Here is a 20,206-nt window from a genome sequence, read left to right on the forward strand (position 1 = left end):
CACAACATATAAAAAATTCAACCTAGAAAATAATCAAATATAGGAGGTTGAGGAGCGCTTTCAAACAGGCCCTACTGTAGAATAGGAAACCCTTTTGGGTGCATAATGTAGAAAAAACAAATTAACGGTTTCGATCATAAAACCGCTCTGTCTTTCTCTCTCGTGCTTTGAATAAAACGTATGGATTCTGTCGTGATCAACAAGAAGAGGAAGGGAGAGACCAAAATTGGAAACGTCTCGAAGGATCAATTACCAATGGGAGACAAAAATTAGGTGAAATTATCAACAGACCCATGCTTTTCAGAAATTATCAATGGGGGACAAAATATGTCTTGTCATTAAAAGCTGGACGAAAATGCCATTTTCTTAAGCAACACGTTTTGCTTTTCCACTTTTCCCTCTTCTCTCTTCTTTCCCTCTTTTTTTTTTCACCTTTTCATTTTCAACTTTGTTTTTTTCTACATTACCAGTCATCTTCATCATTTAGCCACCATTCGAGGTGGGAAAACTCAAAAATTTGAAACGTGAGTTCATTCCCATCTATCTTTCAATATCTAGGTTTTGTTTTTCATTTGTTTTAGGGTTTTGCATTTCTCCTTCTCCCTTTCAATGGAGGATGATGAAGATGAATCGTACGGTAGAAAGAAAGAAAAACGTGAAAATGAACGAGTGAAAAAAAAACAGGAAGTAAAAACGTGTTCATAAGGGACTTGATAAGCTCATTCAGAATTTGGTAACCCCATTTTGATACTGGATAACCCCAACCCCGGAGACTTGAAAACCCCCTTCTAAAACTCCAGTACCCTTGGGCAATTTTAAGGGACTTGATAAGCCCATTCGTAAATTGGTAACCCCATTTTGATACTAGATAACCCTAATCCCAAATACTTGAAAACCCCCTTCCAAAACTCTAGTACCCTCTGCCAATTTTCAGGGACTTGATAAGCCCATTCTGAAATTGGTAACCCCATTTTGATACTTGATAACCCCAATCGTAGAGACTTGAAAACCCCTTCCAAAGTCAAAACGTGTTGTATATGCCAAAGGGTATTTTTGTCCAGCTTTTACTGACAAGCCTCTTTTGTCCGCCGTTGATAATTTTTGAAAAGCATGGGTCTGTTGATAATTTTACCTAATGTTTGTCCCCTATTGGTAATTAGTAATTAGTCCTTATTCGAATTCCCTAAAAGTAAATGGGACCCACCCCCTGAGCCACGCTAAGAATTCAATTCCAAAAATTTTCAGCACGATTCTCGTTTTTTGCAAGCCAAGTCTTCTCCTATTCATTTCACAACCTTTCTTCTGTTTGACTCTTTATAGATTCTGCCCTCCTTCTCCACTCCCTCTATGTATTTACTTTGCCCAGAGTTTTCATAGACAAACGTCTTCAAAAGAGGAAAAAAAAAAAAAAAAAAAAATCCCAGAATCGACTGAAACAAGTAAAATATCCAACACCCTTTAATTTGATTTTTCTTTCTTATTCCCAAATTTCGATGGAAAATCATGTTTCTGATGTGGGTTTTTCTTCATGCAGAGTTTGCAGGGGCAGAGATCTTTTTTTTTTGAAAAGGGTAAGCTGGGGTTAGGCAGACCCCGACCAGATATATTGAAAAAATGGAGATTACAAAGATAGAGCAAGAGCGCACCCAAGCCACAAGCGACCGGGAAACAAGAACAGACTAAGTGCAAAGCAGCACGGACAAAAACAAATCAAGAACAACGGCCAAAAACCAACAAGCAAGCAACAACTAAGTGAAACAGAATTTCAAAGCCCAACAGCAAACAGAGGGGACACGAACCCAAAAGCAAGAGGTCCAGACCCCACTTAGGACTTGTAAGATCCGGGGATGAGCCCTTTGAAGGGGATTCTTTGGCCTGGCAGAGCAGGGGCAGAGATCTTAATCGATAACGAGTAAGATTTCATTTGTTTATGGGTTTTTTTTAAGAACCAGATTGTGTGATAGAAAGTTAGAAACTCACGTTTTTTTTTTGTTGTGGGATTTTTTTCCCTTTTGGGTTTTGAAGTGTATCCTACGGTGAAGGTGGGAAAAGAAGGAATTCCTGTTGCACTGAAAGAGGAGGAGAGTAGCTCTTTGTTGTTGAGGGTTTTTGAATCTCTCTCTGTACAGGATCGTTGTTCTCAGGGTATATCAGTTGTTGATTTCAGTATCTTATTTTGGGTTTCAATATGCTGAACTTGAATTTTCCTGAAGTTTTTGAATCATTTGTCGGGGTTTGCCTCTTTGGGTTTTTTTATGGATCACTAAAGTTAGAGATTTAATTATGTTTTATGTTGAGTGGATTCTATATATTATTCGAAATATGGTCATGTTGTATTTTCCTTCAATACCTTACAAGTTCATCTCGTAATATTTGGGGCTTGTGCTTTCAAGCAACAGATTTCAAGATCTATTTATTTATTTTCTTTTTGTGAAATATTTACATTTTGATTTTGCTATTGTAATATTTGAAATCATAACATGTGGATTTTGCTATTGTGGCATTTTTTTTTTTTTTTTGCCGACTTGTATAACGAGTTATAATTTATTGAAACCTAAATGCTTGGTGATCATACCTTAGTTTCTACTTACCAGAAGAGTCAGGACCATGGTTTTAAATTTCGACTGAAATCCGAAATTTTGGACCGAAATTTCGGATTTCGGTGGAGACCGACACAAAAATCACGAAAACCCGAAACGGTATTTTATTTCCGAAATTTCGATTTTTCCTAGATTTCACCCAAAAAACCTGTTTTTTTTAGTTAATTTAATATTTCACCGAAATTTAATATTGAATATAGTATTCTTTTCTTTCTTTTGCCGGATTTTGGTCGAAATTTCGAAATTTCAGGTGTCCGAAACCGAAATTTTAAACCATGGTTAGGACGCAAAAAAAAAAAAAAAATGTAAGAAACATGGTATTTTGTAAAGTGAGGCCCCTAGAATTTCCAAGATTACGAAGTGGGAGTGGCTCCCTAAATGGAAGATATGGGTGGAACCATAATTGAGATCTAGTATTAGACGCAATTAGAGATCCATTTACAACAACTGAATTGGATTTTGTATGGATATTTCAGATGATTTGTTTAATTTTTCCCAGTTCTGTTTGCCATCAGTCATATATACATGCTGCCAGCTTAGGGCATGGCTCCCTAAGTGGAAAATAGGTGCAACTATAATTTACATCTTAGACGCAATAAGAGTTCCATTTCCAACAACTAAATAGTATCAGCTTGTTCACGAGCATTACCTCGCCGGTGTTTTTGTCCAATGTCCTTGTTCAAGAGCTAGCTTAGTTTATGATCTCATTCATCGTGAAGAGTATACATGAAAACTGCTCCTTAAATGGCCAACTCCATGATTTATGTCGACAACTATCTTCTGCTTCTCCTCAAATCTCAATCTCTTTCGCATTTTGAACTGGACTTAAGCCACCTTAATTGGAATTTGAATCACCTGCTCACTTTGAGCCTATGCTATCTCCCAGTGCAAAGTTGGTCAAAGATCTCATGACCCCTACCATTGATTCATATCTCACCTAGGGCCTGTGCATACCCTACAAACGCCTTGATGCGCATACAAACCATCAATGTCTGTCACCCTGTCTATATGAAAATCGCTAGAACTGATAGCAATCATGTTTCTCCTCACGTGGTCATGCCACCCTCTTGCTCCCTTTTCCTGTCAAGTTATTCAACACTTATTGGACTGGCTAGGTAGCAATCTTTTTTCTACAATCAGACATTGTGAGAATCCTCTTGATTTCTACGAGAGAGAAGTTCAATGTATGCTTGCCAAAGCATCTGATCATTTAAATTCGTTCTTTTGTCTAAATTGAAGTTGTATGAAACTGGTTTCTGTCTCCTCTGCTATTGGATCCACCTCTCATCTCTTTGTTTGTCTCGATGACAAAATTTGTTCAAAGGATTTTCTATACTAACCTTTTTGAGGACATTAAGCATGTTGAAGTAGTCTCCACTTTGCAATACTTGCCCATTGACGTGGTTGTCTCACTTTGCAATCTTCCCTTTCTTTCTTCTGTTTACAATAGCATTCTCATGAAACCACACATCTATTCTATATCATCACAGTTCTACTCTGTTGATGGAGGACTTAAGGCCTCTTTATGCTATCATCTTGCATCATTCCTCTATCAAATTATTTTTGCAATGATTGGACTTTCCCATCAAACAGCCATTGTTTCATGATAATATTTTTCACTCTTTAGTGGATTCTTATATCGCAATACAGAAATATACAATGTGCCATTGCCATCTAGTTCTGTATCTTGTCTTATCCCTAATCCAAGATGATGTAGTAGTCCTGAGTTGGACTTGTATCTCCTCCTTGGTTGCAGAATCCACCACTCTTCTGTTACTCTTAGTAACACAACTTCATTTCAGATACTAAAATTATGAGTCCAGTAAGCTTATTGTGGTTGGCGTCCACCACTCCATTCTTTCGCTCGATAGCACAACCACCTCCCAAAGCACTTCTAATGCTAAATTAGCAGTATTTACTATACTAGTCGAAAACATATTACATATATTTCTATCAAAGTCACAACCAATAAATGCCATCTTCTTGTCAAGTTGTTGCAAGTTAAACATCTCTAAACACTGACAAGGGGTATTGATGTGTATAAGGGTGTTATTGTCGAGTTTAACATCTCACAATCAATAAATGCCATCTTCTTGTCGAGTTGTTGCAAGTTAAACATCTCTAAACACTGACAAGGGGTATTGATGTGTATAAGGGCGTTATTGTAGTTTTATTCTTCCAGTAATTATGGCACTTGAGCTCCTTATTTTTGCTTCCTATTAACTTTACACCAAATTAATCACTTTCCTTCAACCATTGAGATTTGTATTAATTTTAAAACTTAGATGCAAGGGTATCAATCCATAGATTTTATCTCACAAACACTGATTTATAGTTGAGTGTGGTGTTCTATGTCTTGGTAATTGAAGATTTGGCTACTGGTGTGTGCCTAACTTTCAGTTTAATAGAGTTAACAGCACCATGTTCGGATATTTCTTAAAGCCTTGTCTGTTGTAATCTATTTAATGCATTCATGTAATTATATAAACATGTTAGGAAGATTTACCAAATGTAAATCCCTCCTAGACCAGGCAAGATGACATGTTACACGTTCATGTGGCCCTTCAGTGACACGCATGGATGTATGGCTAGGGAAAATTTGCCAACAGCATGAGGGACATAACCATATCTGTAAAGTGGAGACAACACAGAGCTTAAATGAAATTATGGAAAACATTTTAGTACTCTAGGAGACACTGCAACATTGAATTCCTAACATAAGGAAGGCTTCAAAATGCAACAACCCTCCTGAAATCAGCTAGACATTTAAATGGTTAGAATGCATATTATAAATTCTTCATGCCGAAACTTAGGTAATTTCTAGTGACAATATGAGTTGGTTCCATCTGATTCAAAAAATATGAACACTATAGAAATTTATGTCACCATGTTAGAGTTAAGGATAGAGAGTTATCGGTGTCCGAGTGTTATGATCAAGTTGGGGTGGAGTGTGGGTGCGCGCGGGGGGAGGGTGGGGAGGGGTGTGTGTGTGTCTTTGCGCGGGTGTATGGAGTTAGGTGTTTTATAGGAATCTTAAAAGAGCCCGAGTCTACTAGTGATATTTAGTCACTTAGAATGTTGAGGATGTGATCCTTCGACCTCAAACAATGATAATAGGGTATAAGCGGCTGAAGCCAATGGTGATTTTTCAGTGAGGTCTTTCTTTTCCAATCCTTACAGGGAGAGGAAGCTCAGAGGTGTTCTTGAAGAGGGGGCTTCGATTAGCGAACTGGTCTGTCTTTCATAATCAGAGAGAGGAGATCGCAGAATACATTTTCCTTCATTGCCCCTTGGTTAACAGGTTGTGGTGGTCGGTTCTTCAGTTGTTTGGGGTCGCTTGAGTTTTTCATCCATCTCTCAAAGAACTTTTTTTTGAGTTGATGGAGACCCAAACTTTCAGGTTAGATTGCGTTCGTGTGGAATGTGATTCCCTTTTTTTAACGACTGTGGAATGTAATTCCTTGTGCTATCTTTTGGACCATTTGGACTGAAAGTAATTAGAGTGTGTTCGAAGGGTCTGGGGAGGGCTAGATGTACGCAGCCTTACCCCTGCTCTGCAGAGAGGTTGTTTCCTTGACTCGAACCCCTGACCACCAGGTCACAATGGAGCAACCTTACCGTTGTGCCAAGGCTCGCCCTCTAAATATGCCCCACACATGTATTACAAAACTTTTAAGTGAGTGGAGAGCCTTTAAGTCTTTAACATGAATTTTGGGCAGACTTTGACGCTTTTTGACGTAAAATCACTTAAAAGGAGGGGCGCATAATTCTACAGGGGCAAAAAAAATCATCTATATATAGGGCCCTTTTTTTTAATGGATGATTGATGAATGAATGAAAATTAGTTTTTCTTGCTTTCTTGCTAATCATATATCTGAAGTGTACTTTCCCGAGGTACAGGGCCTTACCCCTTACTGTGATTCCTCGGAATTTCTAATTGTCATTATTTTCTATTCTTGATCTCTACATATATATCCTTTGGTCCCGTGCTCCATAGTCTCACCAAAAAACCCTTGCATGCACCTTTCTGTCACATGTCGGCACCCTTCGAAACCTTCCCTAAACCTAGTAAAAATAATTTTCCAATCTAATCACATATTGTAGGATTAAAAACCCTAATTTAACGTCCCTTCTATAGATTCATCCTACATCAGTTTGGTATTAGAGCGAAGTATTAGTTCGTCCTTCGATCGTTCTGCATCGGGGAATCTTTAGGGACAACTATTGTACCAAGTTGTGCGACTATTTTGCCCTTGTAAGTAACATGGACTCCAACATAGCAGAAGCTAAGGTGCTGCTAACTGGGTTGAGATTTTTCATTTGAGATTTGAGGGTCCTCTAGTAGTAGAAGAGGACTCTCACTACACAGTGTGGTGGGGAGTTGAAACAATGTTACCGGGGTCGCTACCCATCCTATTGACCTTTGATCTGGATAGTACGACTCAAAACATGGTTCATTTGTGATCCGAATCACTAATTATGCCAATTCGGGTCTCACGACCCCAAGCATGGTTCGTTTGCAACCCGGATTGCTAAAAATGATGACCTGCAAGAGAGAAAGAGAGAGATCCATGTCAACAGAGAGAGAGAGAGAGAGAGAGAGAGAGAGAGAGAGAGAGAGAGAGAGAGAGAGAGAGAGAGAGAGAGAGCATTCCCCGAAGTAGAAGAGCTCTCACACACACACACACACACACGGACACGCACACACGTTGCATGCATGCGTACACCCATAGATTACCAGAGTGATCCAAATTATCGCGCAACTTACGATCCCAAATAGTGAACCAACTAATCCTACCCTCATCGTACCGTGTACCGGGCCACCAACGTACCCCGTACCCTTTCACGTACTGCATACCGGAATGAACTGCGTTCCAGGTAACATTGAGCTGAAAAGATTAGAGGACTCTGACATTTGGGCCTTCATTATTAATCAGACATAAACATTGCTAGGGAGGGCAGCTGCTCATTTACTCATATTGTTAGAGAGGCCAACGAGATTGCTGACTCATTGGCCAAAGCCGGTGTTTGTGGGGCTACTCTCATTGAGATTCACTCTCTGCCCCACAGTTAATTTTTTTTTCTGGGTAAGTTTCTGCCCTTTTGTACATTGTTTTAGTTCTATTAGTGAACCTACTTACTATTCTAAATAAATAGACACCTATTTCACAATGACATTATTTTTCATTCGCATGTTCAAATCTAAATATCAATTTGACCGGGCTACATGTCCCGTTAGATTATTAGGTAGCTCTTCAGAGATACACATGAACCTATTTGTTCTTTGCGTATTTATTTAATTTATTATGGCTTGTGATTGCTTGCAGCACATGTGATGTCTGTTCACAAATATACTAGGATTAATGAGTATGAAACTTTGTTTAGATGATGTTATTATTAGCATTTGTGAGCCAATCAGATATTTACACAATGCTAATCAACATTCAATGTTTAAAATGTTTGAGATGGGACTGACGTGATGAGGTGTTGATTGTGCTGGTCATGCGATGAGTTTTGAATTTTTGTGATCAGGATGAGGTTTGCATGTTGGTTAATGCAGGCAAAAAAGTTACTGAACTGATTGAGATGATATTATTTTGGAACACATGAGATGGTATTATGATAGAACTATGTTCCAACTATAGATATCTGTGATGAAGCACTCAGTTGTTGGTGTACAACTGAGGATCACATATGTGTAAATAACTAGTTTGGTTAAATATTTATTTGGCAAATCATAAATGTATTGCAAAATTGTTTTTCCTAGTAAATGGATAAATGCATCAATAACGCTTTAAGCTAACTCTTCCATGTGGTTGAATTTGGTAAATCATAAATTGTATTGCAAAATTTTTTCCCCAGTAAATGGATAAATGCATCAATAACGCTTTGAGCTTACTTTTCTATGTGGTATTGGTTTTGGTAAATCATAAATGTATTGCAAAATTGTTTTTCCCAGTAAATGGATAAATGCATCAGTAACACTTTGCGCTAACTTTCCATGTGGGATTGATTAGGCTTATGAAGATGGGATGTGCCGGCTAGTAAGGCAGTGGTTTTGGACCTTTGGTGCTGTCCTTTTGGTAGAGAAAACATAATCTTTGAGGTTTTACACTTCAGATTTTCTTTGCATCAATGGGTGATTTTTATTTAGATCGATGGTGGAATTAGTGGGATGAAATTGCTATTGAGTATTCATTAAACATCTTACTAATTTCCTGCTGGTTTTTCACATAAGGTGTAACTTTTAAATATGAGAACCTGATTCTTGTGAATACATTGTGTAAGGTTCTTTTTGAAACTACCTAACTAATCATTTACTATAAGATACTGTCAAGGAAAGAGAAGTAGTCGTATGTGAAAATATTTTCTCCTGTCTCATCTCTTCCTCTCTTTGGGATTTTAAATTCAAGTTGAGAACCTTCTCCCATCTTCCTATTAGTGATCAATTGCTACAATCAGAAGTTCAGCTCACCATTTCAACCTTTGTGCCCTGGATTTAACACCCATGTCGTAATAATGCAAACAACCCTTGAGGAGAAGGGCCTTCCCTCCACCATTTCCATCAATCTCTACGACAACGGCTACGCATGGCAACCACCTTGGTTCTACATCTCAGGAAGAGCTTTTTCTAAAACAGCTGCTGGGTTTGCTTTAATATCAGGGAAGTACTTTAAGATACCTTGCTTTTCCAAAGGCTTAAGAAGGCATATAAATATCACTTTTGTCTGGTGTTTCCACTCCCCAATTTGGCAGTAAGGGGAAAGCAAAATAAGGAACATGAAACGGGTTCTGCTTCTTGATTGATATTGATGAGTTTTCTTCGAGCACTCACTTTAAGCTATCATTATACTACTTTTAGTGCACTAGAATTTTAACTATCATTCAAGTTCTATAATTTAAGCTTTCTTTTATTTATGAACCCCGTGAAATTTTAGAATTATCCGAAAGGAACCATTTATATTACTTTCAATGCTCTACCTGCATCCATTTCCAATGCATGGAATTCTGCTGCTATTTTTCACTAAATATGGTTTATTTACAGGAAATGAGGATCAAAATGATTCACCCCCGCATGCGAAAGTTCCAAAGACTTATATCCCGAATGTACCGTTGTCTTCCATTGCTGTAGAAAAAGGTTTGAGTTTATCTCTCTCACGTTTTGTCCATTTCACTTCCCATGTAATTTTTTCTTGTATGGTTAGTTTAAAGGGATTTCGACTTTCTGTCATATATTTACCCACTTAACGTTGGTTGGCAGTGAACAACAACAATGAAGTAGATGAAGATATTAGACCCTATATTAGAGCCAGTTCAGTCCCTCGACCTCGTGCTGTCCTATCCAGTCCTGGTACTTTCTTGTCCCATATTTGTTTACCTGTTATATCCAAAGAGATTTTTTTTTTCAAGTTGTGTTAAATCAATTTTGCATATAAACTATTCCTCATGCCCATCTAATCTGTGAATTTTTTAGAAGATTTTGCTAGACTAAACTTTTCCAAGTATATCAAGTTTAACTGATTTCAACTGCTTGATGGAAAAATTAGTAAGAACTTATTATCACAAAAAGATCCAATCTAATAATTTGTGGGAATGAGTCCATGTAATATTTAAGCATACAACATCACCTCATGTGCACTTATCATCCAATTCCTTGTGTAGTCTATGTGTGTTTCCATTGACTCTCAACTTTAAGGTTGAAGTTATATCTTCAAGGGACTTATATGATACGCATTTTCCTATATTCATGATGTTGACTTTCAATTTTCTTGCATATTCTATTAGTTGATTTAATTTCCAAGAAATGGGGTTGGAAACAGATTGATTTGTAGTCTGTAGAAGAAAATTTCAATTATAATAGCATCAAGCATAATTACAGTATTACTTCCATGAAAATTGTTTCTGTGCACATTTTTATTGAACACTTACTGACGTGGTTGAATGGTGTTCTTTTTTTTACAACTAATGTTTCTTATAGGAAGTCAGTGATTGCTCTATGTTCCAATAGGATTTAGGATTATTTTCATCTGGGCTTTCATCTAGTGTGTACATAAGCTCATTTTCCGATTTGTATTTTCTCTTATGCTTGCATGGGTTTCAGACAATGACGATATGATTGGAAGTATGAACAAGTTATCCACAAGGAGACAAACAGTCCTGAAAAATCATAACTCGAGCCAAAACACACATGTCCAAGGTAAAGTCAAGAACATTAGAGCGGATCGACCTCTCAACACAAGAAGAGTATCAAAAGAGGTTGATGATAAAGGCCACCCCCACCCACAGGAAAAGCATACAACTGGCCAGGCAAGTCCAAGGCAAAAACCATACATTAGAAAAGGCAAACCGCAAGTACCTTAGGGGCATCAACATTGGGGAAAACCCTTGTCTTTTTACTATCATTAATATCACATTGAGAGCCTTTTTTTATTTGGGTTTTTTTTTATAGGCTTTTTTTAGTTCATCCTTAGCATTCTCTTACTTTCTTCATGTGTGGTTTGTGGAAGTGTGTGTGATAATTCAAGTGAGATACTTCTTCAAAGTTCAGTGTTGTGATTCCTATGTTGTTTGGCACAGTTAAATGGAAACCTTCTAAAATTGCATCAATCAGGTGACCCCATTTGAGATACTTCTTCAAAGTTCATAGTGTAGTTTGAATAGAAGAGACCCAAGTGTCCTAATCTATTGGAAAAATAAAAAATATTAGAATAAAAATGAGGAAACAACTCCTTATAATTATCTTTAAAGACAAGAAAAAGAAAGAAATAACTCCTTTCATTTGTCTTTAGTGTAAAAAAAAAAAAAAAAAAAAAAAAACCGTCACGTACTTTGTTAAAAGACCAAACTAGGCAATTTACAGATGGGAAATGATATCTGCACTCCCTTGTTTTGTTGGAATGGTAAAAGGAAAGCCTGTTAGAAACATATAATGGGTGGAGTGCCATTATTGAAACAAGGCAATGCGGATATCAATTCTCTTCATGCAGGCAGGTTGATGTCCTTAAGCCTTTTCTTAACCGGGCATCACAACAGTATTGCCTTGCTAGTCGATCTCATATTCTCATCTCTAAATTCGTATAAGATCTTGTATTGAACCTTTTCAAAAAAGATCTTGTATTGAAATGCTTTGAGGGGTAATTAAATGTTGGGAAAAGAAAAATATGGAAAATAATATTTTCCACTGTAACAATATTCTATGGAAAGTAAATTCAACGGTCTACTAGGTTTGCATTTGTTCTTGAAAACAAGGAAAAGTTTTTATTTTCGTAAAAGAATCCATGGGAGTTTAACAAATACTGAAAAACTAATTGTCCACGGGAAAAAATTCCAAAAAAAAAAAAATCCCTACATCTAAACAGCTCCTAAAGGCGTGTTTGGAAACAATGAAAACTTATTCCATGGAATATTTGTGGGCCCAAATGTAAAAGAGGACCTGAGGAGGGAGGGGGAGAGACTTGATGCTGCAGAAGTGGAGAGAGCATGATAAGTCCCTAAAAAACAGTTGAATATAATAAGCTATTTCAAATTGGATTTTTTTTTCCTGTTTTTTTGTGGGCTTTTCATGCTCCTTTCAGTCTCTTAACTTCTTAAGTCTCTCGTGGTTTTGAGGCTGATGACAAGTGACTGGGGTGACATGTTTCTAAGTAACATGCATGGTGAACATATACTTTCATGGACTTGTATCTTTGTAACTATACTGTGGTCTTTCAAAGGGACCCACCAAATCATAGTCTAGTCTCACATCCCAGAATAGGGTCCTTTGGGCTCACTCTTGTTGCAATCCTAATAGCTTAAGTGCAGTAGAGCAAAGTAGGGTGGGAAGAGACATGGCGATTTGGAGGACTCACCCAAATCTTCACCCTAGCAAAATATTCGGGTCTTTATTATTACTTTAGTTGTTAGTTGCTTCCTTTGAATTCCTAAACTTTAGGTGTTTATTACTCTGAAAGTTGCATTCTTAGAAAGATAGTAGGTTGGTATTGGACATTGAAAACTCCTTGTTATTTATGTCTCTTTGGAGGATAATGGTCATGACTCCTGTTATCTATTGACTTGCGTGAACAAGAGGAAGCATTCCCTTCTCTAATTGTACGAGATAATTTAGGGTGTGAGATTTTTTTTAGGAAACAGGATGATATGAGCACATATTCTCTTGGGATACGTTACCTAGTGCACGTAATATCTATAGTAGGTAAGGGAAAAACCTTCTATATATCAAATTGGCCTAAGCCAAAGACTTTGCCATACTCTTTACAATCTAAGTAGTATTAACTAACAAAAAGAATGGAGAGCTACTATGTAAGGAATTGGAGTGATCTTGCTAATGACATAATGGACTTGATCCTAAAGAGGTTAGATCTAAATCATCATGCTCGAGTCGGTGCAGTTTGTGTCTCGTGGAGAACGCTCGTAGCAGAGAAACTCAAAGCATGGGCACGGAGATTGGAGTGGTACTAGAGTCTTTTCAATGACAAAGTTCGTTGGTTAACTATTCGTGGTACTAGAGTCTTTCTAGGGCAAAGTGTTGTGGATCTTTTGACGGCTGGTTGTTAATGACAGATATGAAGATAGGAAACTTTCTATGGAATCCATTATCAAGAACCCAAATTCAAATTCAACTATTTTCCCAACAAAGGTGGGAGGATTCAATACGTGAGCGCTATCTAGCAGTTCGGCTGAATTCAAATCTTGCAATAAATAAGTTCATATATATTTTCCAATAAACAACATTCAGGTATGATGAATAAGGCTATTTTATCATCAGCCCCTATGTTAGACAGCAACTGTAAAATCACCAACCACAGTGACTGTGATTGTAAGCACTTTTGGCTGTTTATTGAATTGTTTATTGATAGGATTCTATAGATTAGGAGATGAAACATGGACTCTCTTAAGAGAAGAAGTAAGGCCATTTTATATTAATGAAGATGTCATATTTTATGAGGGTCAATTATATATCCTAACTAGCAAAGGGAACTCATAGTTTGGGAGTTAAGTCCCAATCCAAAAGCCACAAGATGGAGTATGCCGGGCCTAGGACACTTTTACGACGAGTACTACATGAAGTTAGTAAAGTCTGGTGGAGAGTTAATGATGGTCAAAAGAATTAGGATTTATTAACACCAAGATGACAATTACTTCGTTTGGTTAACTAAAAAGTTCATTGTGTTTAAGCTAGATCGGACCGGTGGTGAATGGAGTTGGGTCAAGGTAGATAGCTTGGGTGATCGTATCCTCTTTATTAGTTATAGTGGTTGTGAATCTATCTCTGTCTCTGCGATGGACTTCCATTCTGGCGGCCTGAGAGGAAATAACATCTATTTTCTGGAGTACAATGGGGAAACCGATTGCTATGATTTGTGTGCTTTCAACTTAGAGGACGGGAATGCAGATGTTTGCCTTGAAATTGATTCAGAATCATTGAGGAAAGAAGTCAGTTGGGTTACATAAAATCCATTGCAGGGAGAATTGTAATTATCATTTTATTATTTTGTTTGGTGAGTTTATACTTTTAGAAGCATTCAAGTAATCTTATTTTAGTTATGAAAATTGAAAACTTGCCATTTTCTTAAATCAATTTTATTTTGGTTATGAGAATTGAAACTTTGAAAGGGATAGGGTAAGGGCCGTTACGTCCACTCCCCATCTACCCCATGTTAATTCAAAAACACAATGTACATATTTTGATTCAAAAACACAATGTACATAGCAGATATCTAGTCATTCATCATAAGTCTAGACTCCCTCTTGACCCTTGACGAGAAGGCATCCTTTTAAAATTTCACCCAGTGACCGAGGTTTGCAGCCGCATGGGACTAAAAACTATGTTAAAATTAGAACCTAGCTTTTAGTGGCCTTGCCGAAGTCAAGGGCTGAGATGTTTTTTAAGTGCTAGTAAAAACCATATAACAAAGCATATGAGATTTGATGAAAATCGTACTGTCGTGATGATTGTCAAATTGTCAATGGAAAGCATATAAAACAGAACAGGCTATTCAAAGGCAGAAAACTTATTTAGGAAAAGGCAAACTAGGAGTACCTTAGATACGTCAACATTTTAGAAAACCCATGTCTTTATACTACCATATATATCATGGTGAGAGGTCTTTTTTTAATTAGGTAGTCCATCCTATGCACTTTCCTACATTCTTCATGTGTGGTTTGTGAGCTGTGGAAGTTTGTGTGATAATTCAAATGGGATACTTCTTGAAAGTTAGTGTTGTGATTCCTACGCTGTTTGTGTTGGGTACCGTCAATGATGTATGTAAAAAGAAAGACGGATTTCTTAACACCGGAATATCTGCTTTCCAAATAGTGAAATTGAAGTTTACATTTAGCCCAAGATCCACAACCGATGTAGAAGAAGAACAAATACCAACAAGATGTATCCAATATATGATATGACAACAACATACTAGATAAGAACAATAGAAAGAAGAAACCTTCAAAACATAAACAAAAATGGAGCAAGTTGGCTATTTGCTTCACGTCACGAGCTTGCACACAAGAGAGCTTCAATGGAGGTCTTTCTAGTGGAGAATCTCTACAACAATGAGTAAATGGAGATTAGTCCAAGTCAATTGAAAGTGGAGAATTAACAGCTCTATAAGTGGTAATGGGGTATGGAAAGTGAAGACTTAAATGCTTAAGGAAGTGGTGGTGGGTCTAGAGTTTCAAGTAGAGTTTGAATTTGAAATAGGAGAAAGTGGGAAAAGATGGAGCAAAGTGTGACTCACACATGTGCAAGTTAGGCCAAAAATGACCAAAATGCTTAAAAATTTAAAAGTATTCCTCATGAATTAAATTAAAACCTAAAATTGCATCAATCAGGTGACCCCGTTTTAGAAGGTTGTTAGAATCAAATAATGGGCGGAGTGCCATCATTGAAAAAAGGTACTGCGCTGCGGATATCAATTCAAATCATGCAGACTGGCTGATGTCCTTAAGCCATTTCTTAGCATACATCAATCTTGCTAATGGGATTTCTGCTCAGGACAGGACTCGGGCCACTGTGTGGGCTAGTGATGGCCCGTTGGGTCAATAGTCCGAAAACAAAACACTAGCATTAATGTTCCCATTCATCACAGCAATATTGTCTTGCTAGTCGATCTCATCACTAAATTCGCATGAGATCTTGTATTAACATGCTTCAAGGGGGTGTTTAGATATAGCTAAAAGAAAAATGTGGAAAATAATATTTTCCATAGAAAAATTATTTTATGGAAAATTAAATTCTAGGGTCTAGTAAGTTTGCATTTTTCCTTGAAGTCAAAGAAAACTTTTTTACTTTGGGAAAAGAATCTATGAAAAATGAGTTTATCAAATACTGAAAAATTAATTTTCCATGGAAAAAAATTCCAAAAAATTCTCTATATCTAAACAGCTCCTTAGGGCATGTTTGGCATCCATGAAAGATTCTTCCATGGAATATTCATGGGCTGAATTGTAAAAGAGGAGCTGGGCAGCCGGGGGGTGGTGTGTTGTGAGACTTGATGCGGCACAAATGGATGGAGCATGATAAATCCTTAAAAATCAGTGAAAACAAATAATACGCTACTTCAAATTAGGGGTGTAACTCGGGTCGGGCTGGGTCGGGTTGGGGCCAACCTGAACCCAACCCAAGGAACGATTTACTCAACCCGAACCAGACCCGTCCCAAGTTCCAACCTGAGTTTTTAAGCTTACTTTAATGTAAAGAAAGAAAAAATGATAAAAAAATGCCGGGTATCACTCGGGTCGGGTTGCCCAAGTCCTCAACCCGACCCCGATCTGAACTCAGCCCAAGTTAGGAAAACCCAACCCGAACCCGAGCCTAATCCGAAAGGCACCCAACTTATTGTCATCATGGTTTGAAATTTCGACCGAAATATGAAATTTCGGATTTCGGTCAACACTGACACCGAAACGACCGAAATCCGAAACGTACAAAATTTCGGTTGAAATTTCACATGAAATATTAAATTTTTATTCCTTACAAATTTTCGGCCGAAATTTCAGCCCAAAAAACCAACATTTCGAGCGTCTTTACACAATTTCGACCATAATTTTAGGATTTCGGCTGAAATTTCAGTTCTGGCTAGGTCGGAAATATATGCAAAAACGAAATTTCAAACCTTGACTGTCATAATCCTATGGAGATTATCGTTTAAGATTTATGACAACCAACCGATTGTGAGTGTCCTTGGACTCAAAATGACTAGAAATTATATGGTGTAAGTCCTTACAACAATAAGGTGTACGGTGGAGGTACCACCTTGATATTTGATCCAACAGCAGCTTCCCAGAAAAGTGGGCTGCTGTTGGATCAAATATGGAGGGTGGTACCTCTACCTTATTGTCGTGAGGCCTTGCACCATATCAAAACTCTAAAATTACATTTAAACTTGAGTCCAAAAATCGGTTTCGCCCTCACAATCTATTATCATAATCTTAAAAGAACAGGGATTAGGATCATCCCATGGAGGTTACTCTTGGGCATGACCTATTTATGTTGTTGGGGCCCAGCAAAATGAATGTTTCGGACCATAGAATAATGTTTTGCCCCTTGCTTTGACGGCTGATATTTGATCACCCGTAAGCTCTGTTTCTGCAGCCTCAAATCAAAACAAACTGCACTCTAGGATTTGTTCTCCCCCCACAAATATTTTCGTTTCCTCTTCAATTACAGCAAGAATTTAAAATGGGTTTTGAATTTTTTTGTTTTGTTTTGTTTTCTATTTGTTTTTCTTTTTTTCCTTTTTTAATTTGGGTATTGGATATTTATGAATTTTAATCCAAGTGAATTCTGAGTTGGATTTTGAATTCTATTCCCTCTGTTCTAGGCTGCGTGTGAGATAGGCTCTCTACTAAGGTAAGACTGATTCGAAGCTCTCCCGCTTCGAAGGTGAGGATTTGACTTTAGATTGGTTCAGTTATTAGAATATAAGGTTCCACCCTCAGTACTAAACTAAGGCCCTACTCTTCCAAAGTTCCAAGTATTTATGTTGTAATTGCCATTTCTTTCTTTTTCTTCTTCAGGGAGTTTGTGTTTTTATGAATCTTTTGCTCTGAAAATTGAAACATTGTCATTTTCTTTAAGCCCTGTTTGTTTTAGATTATTAAAAATGGATGTGATTATGACAACTAATTATGTCAAGCATCAATTATTAAAATACTATGTTATGACAAAAGAAGTGGTCTCCTAACTTCATTTATTAAATGGTAAAATTGCCTTACCCATTCACATAATCATATATACTTACTACCTAATATATCAGGGGAAATGATATCAACGCTGCAATGTTTTGTAAGATGCGTGATGCATCTTGTCATGTAGTCGTGTAGTATTTAAAGGGCTGTCAGAAGAATATTACAGTTCTCAAAAAGCTCTTACAAGCCCTTTAAATACTGAAAGACAAGATTTGTCTCGCATCTTATAAACACACTGGAGTGCTGAAATCATTTCCCTATATCAGAGGATGAGCAAAAGTGAAAAGTTTTTCTTGCTAAAAAAATTTCCGTAGGAAAAGTTTTTCTTGGAATCCAAACAGGGCCTTAGGTCCCATCTTCTCATCACCTCCTATTGTACACCCTAGCATTCGATAGGATATCCCTCTAAGTCAATTAAAGCCTGCTCCTCGTAGCAACAATGCTATCCTCAAAATCTTCAATGGAGAATAAGAAACATCATATGGCCAATCAGACAGACGAAGTAGAACCACAGTTCCCCATCTATACCAAATCTAGTGATATAAATGCAAAATCTAGAAAATTCAGATTATTTGATGCTTAAACACTACAATATAGAACATTTAGATTAATAGTTTGATGTTTTAACAGCTACAATCCACAAAGGCATCTCTAATCTTGCAGTGTTCTTAGGATTCATGTGTAATTCTTCTAAAGATGGCCCGCTTGGAAACATATATTTGAAGAGTAGTAGAGGTAATAGCTTTACACTAATTTTTTGCTCTGCTGGTCTTATTTGATGAGGGCCTACTATTTATCGTCATTTGCGTAACTAACTGGGTTAATCATATATTGGTCTAACCAACACAAAGCCCATCATCTTACAATCCTCCAAGGCACCCAGCTGGCCCCCTTAGAGATCATACTCCTCTCTGATTGATCACTAACCCCTTTCCAATTTCTACTACTTTTAATCAGCTGCAAGAAAAAGGAAATTGGGACTCAATCTTTGAATTTCCTCATGTGGCTGAACTAAAAAACATCCTTGCATCTACACTGGATGTATTAGGACTCAATCTTTGAATCGCCTCATCTAGCTGAACTAAAAAACATCCTTACTTCTACACTAGATAACAGAGTCGAATGGGCTTTGTGTTGGTTTCTCAGAGAATAAAATGAAAGTTGAGTCTAATAAGGCCATTTGCCAACTTGAGATGCACCTAGCTCTTTCATTAAAACAAGATTTAAAATGTATGGTTGCATGCTGTCCTATTTCGACATCTTAGGGGAAAAAATAAAAAAGCAAATGTTCATTCTGAAACTACCAGTCTCTCCCAAAGCTTAAGCTGTTGGAGAAGGTGTTATTTAATCTTTTATACTTTAACCCTCCCTCTCGCGTGTGGCCCCTCTTTTTAGGATTCGCCTACACGTGGCACATGGCCCCTCGTTTGGGTTTGGCCATTGCATGTGGATTTTGCTATTAAGGAGGTTTGAACCCAGACATTTGCTCTGATACCATGTGAAACTACCAGTTACTCCGAAAGCTGAAGCTGTTGGAGAAGGTGTTATTTAATCTTTTATACTTTAACACATTCAAGATTTTCTCCTCTGATACCATGATAAAATTGAAGATTTTTTTTATTAATCTCAATTTAGTTAGATATATGCTAACGAGTGGTTTATAAGAACAGAGATAAGTAAATAAATATTAACCTAATCTTGAGTAGCATCCTAATCAAGGCCTAGTTGCTTAATCTACGTTCCTGCCTAATTTACCGTCCAAGTAATTCAATCTTAGAAGATTTGATATATTCTAACACAAACATCATGTAGTTTTGAAAACAAAAAGTGAAGCATGTGAGGATGAACAAAAAGAGGTTTACTTTAGAGCGATTCGTTATGTTCCCTCAGGCACGATTTGGTGAAAACAAGCTCAGAAAATACGAACCAAGTTGGTGAGAACCTAAACAGCTTTCTTTCACCGTATGTCTACTTTTTGTCACTTCATAAATGAATCTTGATCACCTTACTGTGCCTTTATCAATCTCCCACTATCACCATTTATCATCAGCCATGACCTTAACAAGATAACAAAGCCTGGTTAATTTTTTTAACTGAGGGCATTTTTGGCAACATGAAATTTTTTTTAAATATTTCTTCCTTGAACAACTATTTTTCCGGGGTTAATTTTGGTTTGATGACACCAGGACTAGGACGCCTGAGCGTCATTCATGTGGGCCAGACAATTGGGCTTCCTGCTAGTACTTTTATGAATTGAATATTGGCAAGTGAGACTTGTCTAGACACCTTTAAAAGTACACATAAGACCTAGGGGTGGCAGTGTTTCGGTTCGGTCTGACCCCCAAACCGAACCGAACCGAAATTTGAATTGGTTTGGTTCTACCAAACCGAAACGGAACCGAAATTTGAATCGGTTT

At 37.3% G+C, this 20,206-nt stretch overlaps 1 protein-coding gene across 1 annotated transcript; it reads left to right on the top strand.

Annotated features, from left to right (window-relative positions):
- The first annotated feature begins 1,878 nt into the window (after positions 1-1,878).
- On the top strand, positions 1,879-11,207 carry LOC143862559 (uncharacterized). The gene is made up of 5 exons (XM_077373628.1): positions 1,879-1,912; positions 2,026-2,145; positions 9,646-9,738; positions 9,862-9,951; positions 10,702-11,207. Coding segments are annotated over exons 1-5 (564 nt in total). The 5' UTR covers positions 1,879-1,911; the 3' UTR covers positions 10,962-11,207.
- Positions 11,208-20,206: the final 8,999 nt, after the last annotated feature.

Source organism: Tasmannia lanceolata, unplaced genomic scaffold (assembly GCF_043159265.1).
Source record: "Tasmannia lanceolata isolate RefF3 unplaced genomic scaffold, GAP_Taslan_0.1 ptg000037l, whole genome shotgun sequence".
NCBI classification, from domain to species: domain Eukaryota; kingdom Viridiplantae; phylum Streptophyta; class Magnoliopsida; order Canellales; family Winteraceae; genus Tasmannia; species Tasmannia lanceolata.

Bases quoted from the DNA above. Each gene is read 5' to 3' on its own strand.
- LOC143862559 (XM_077373628.1), top strand. The intron at 2,146-9,645 runs GTATATCAGTTG...GTTTATTTACAG, and splicing joins ACAGGATCGTTGTTCTCAGG to GAAATGAGGATCAAAATGAT. The intron at 9,739-9,861 runs GTTTGAGTTTAT...GTTGGTTGGCAG, and splicing joins TTCCATTGCTGTAGAAAAAG to TGAACAACAACAATGAAGTA.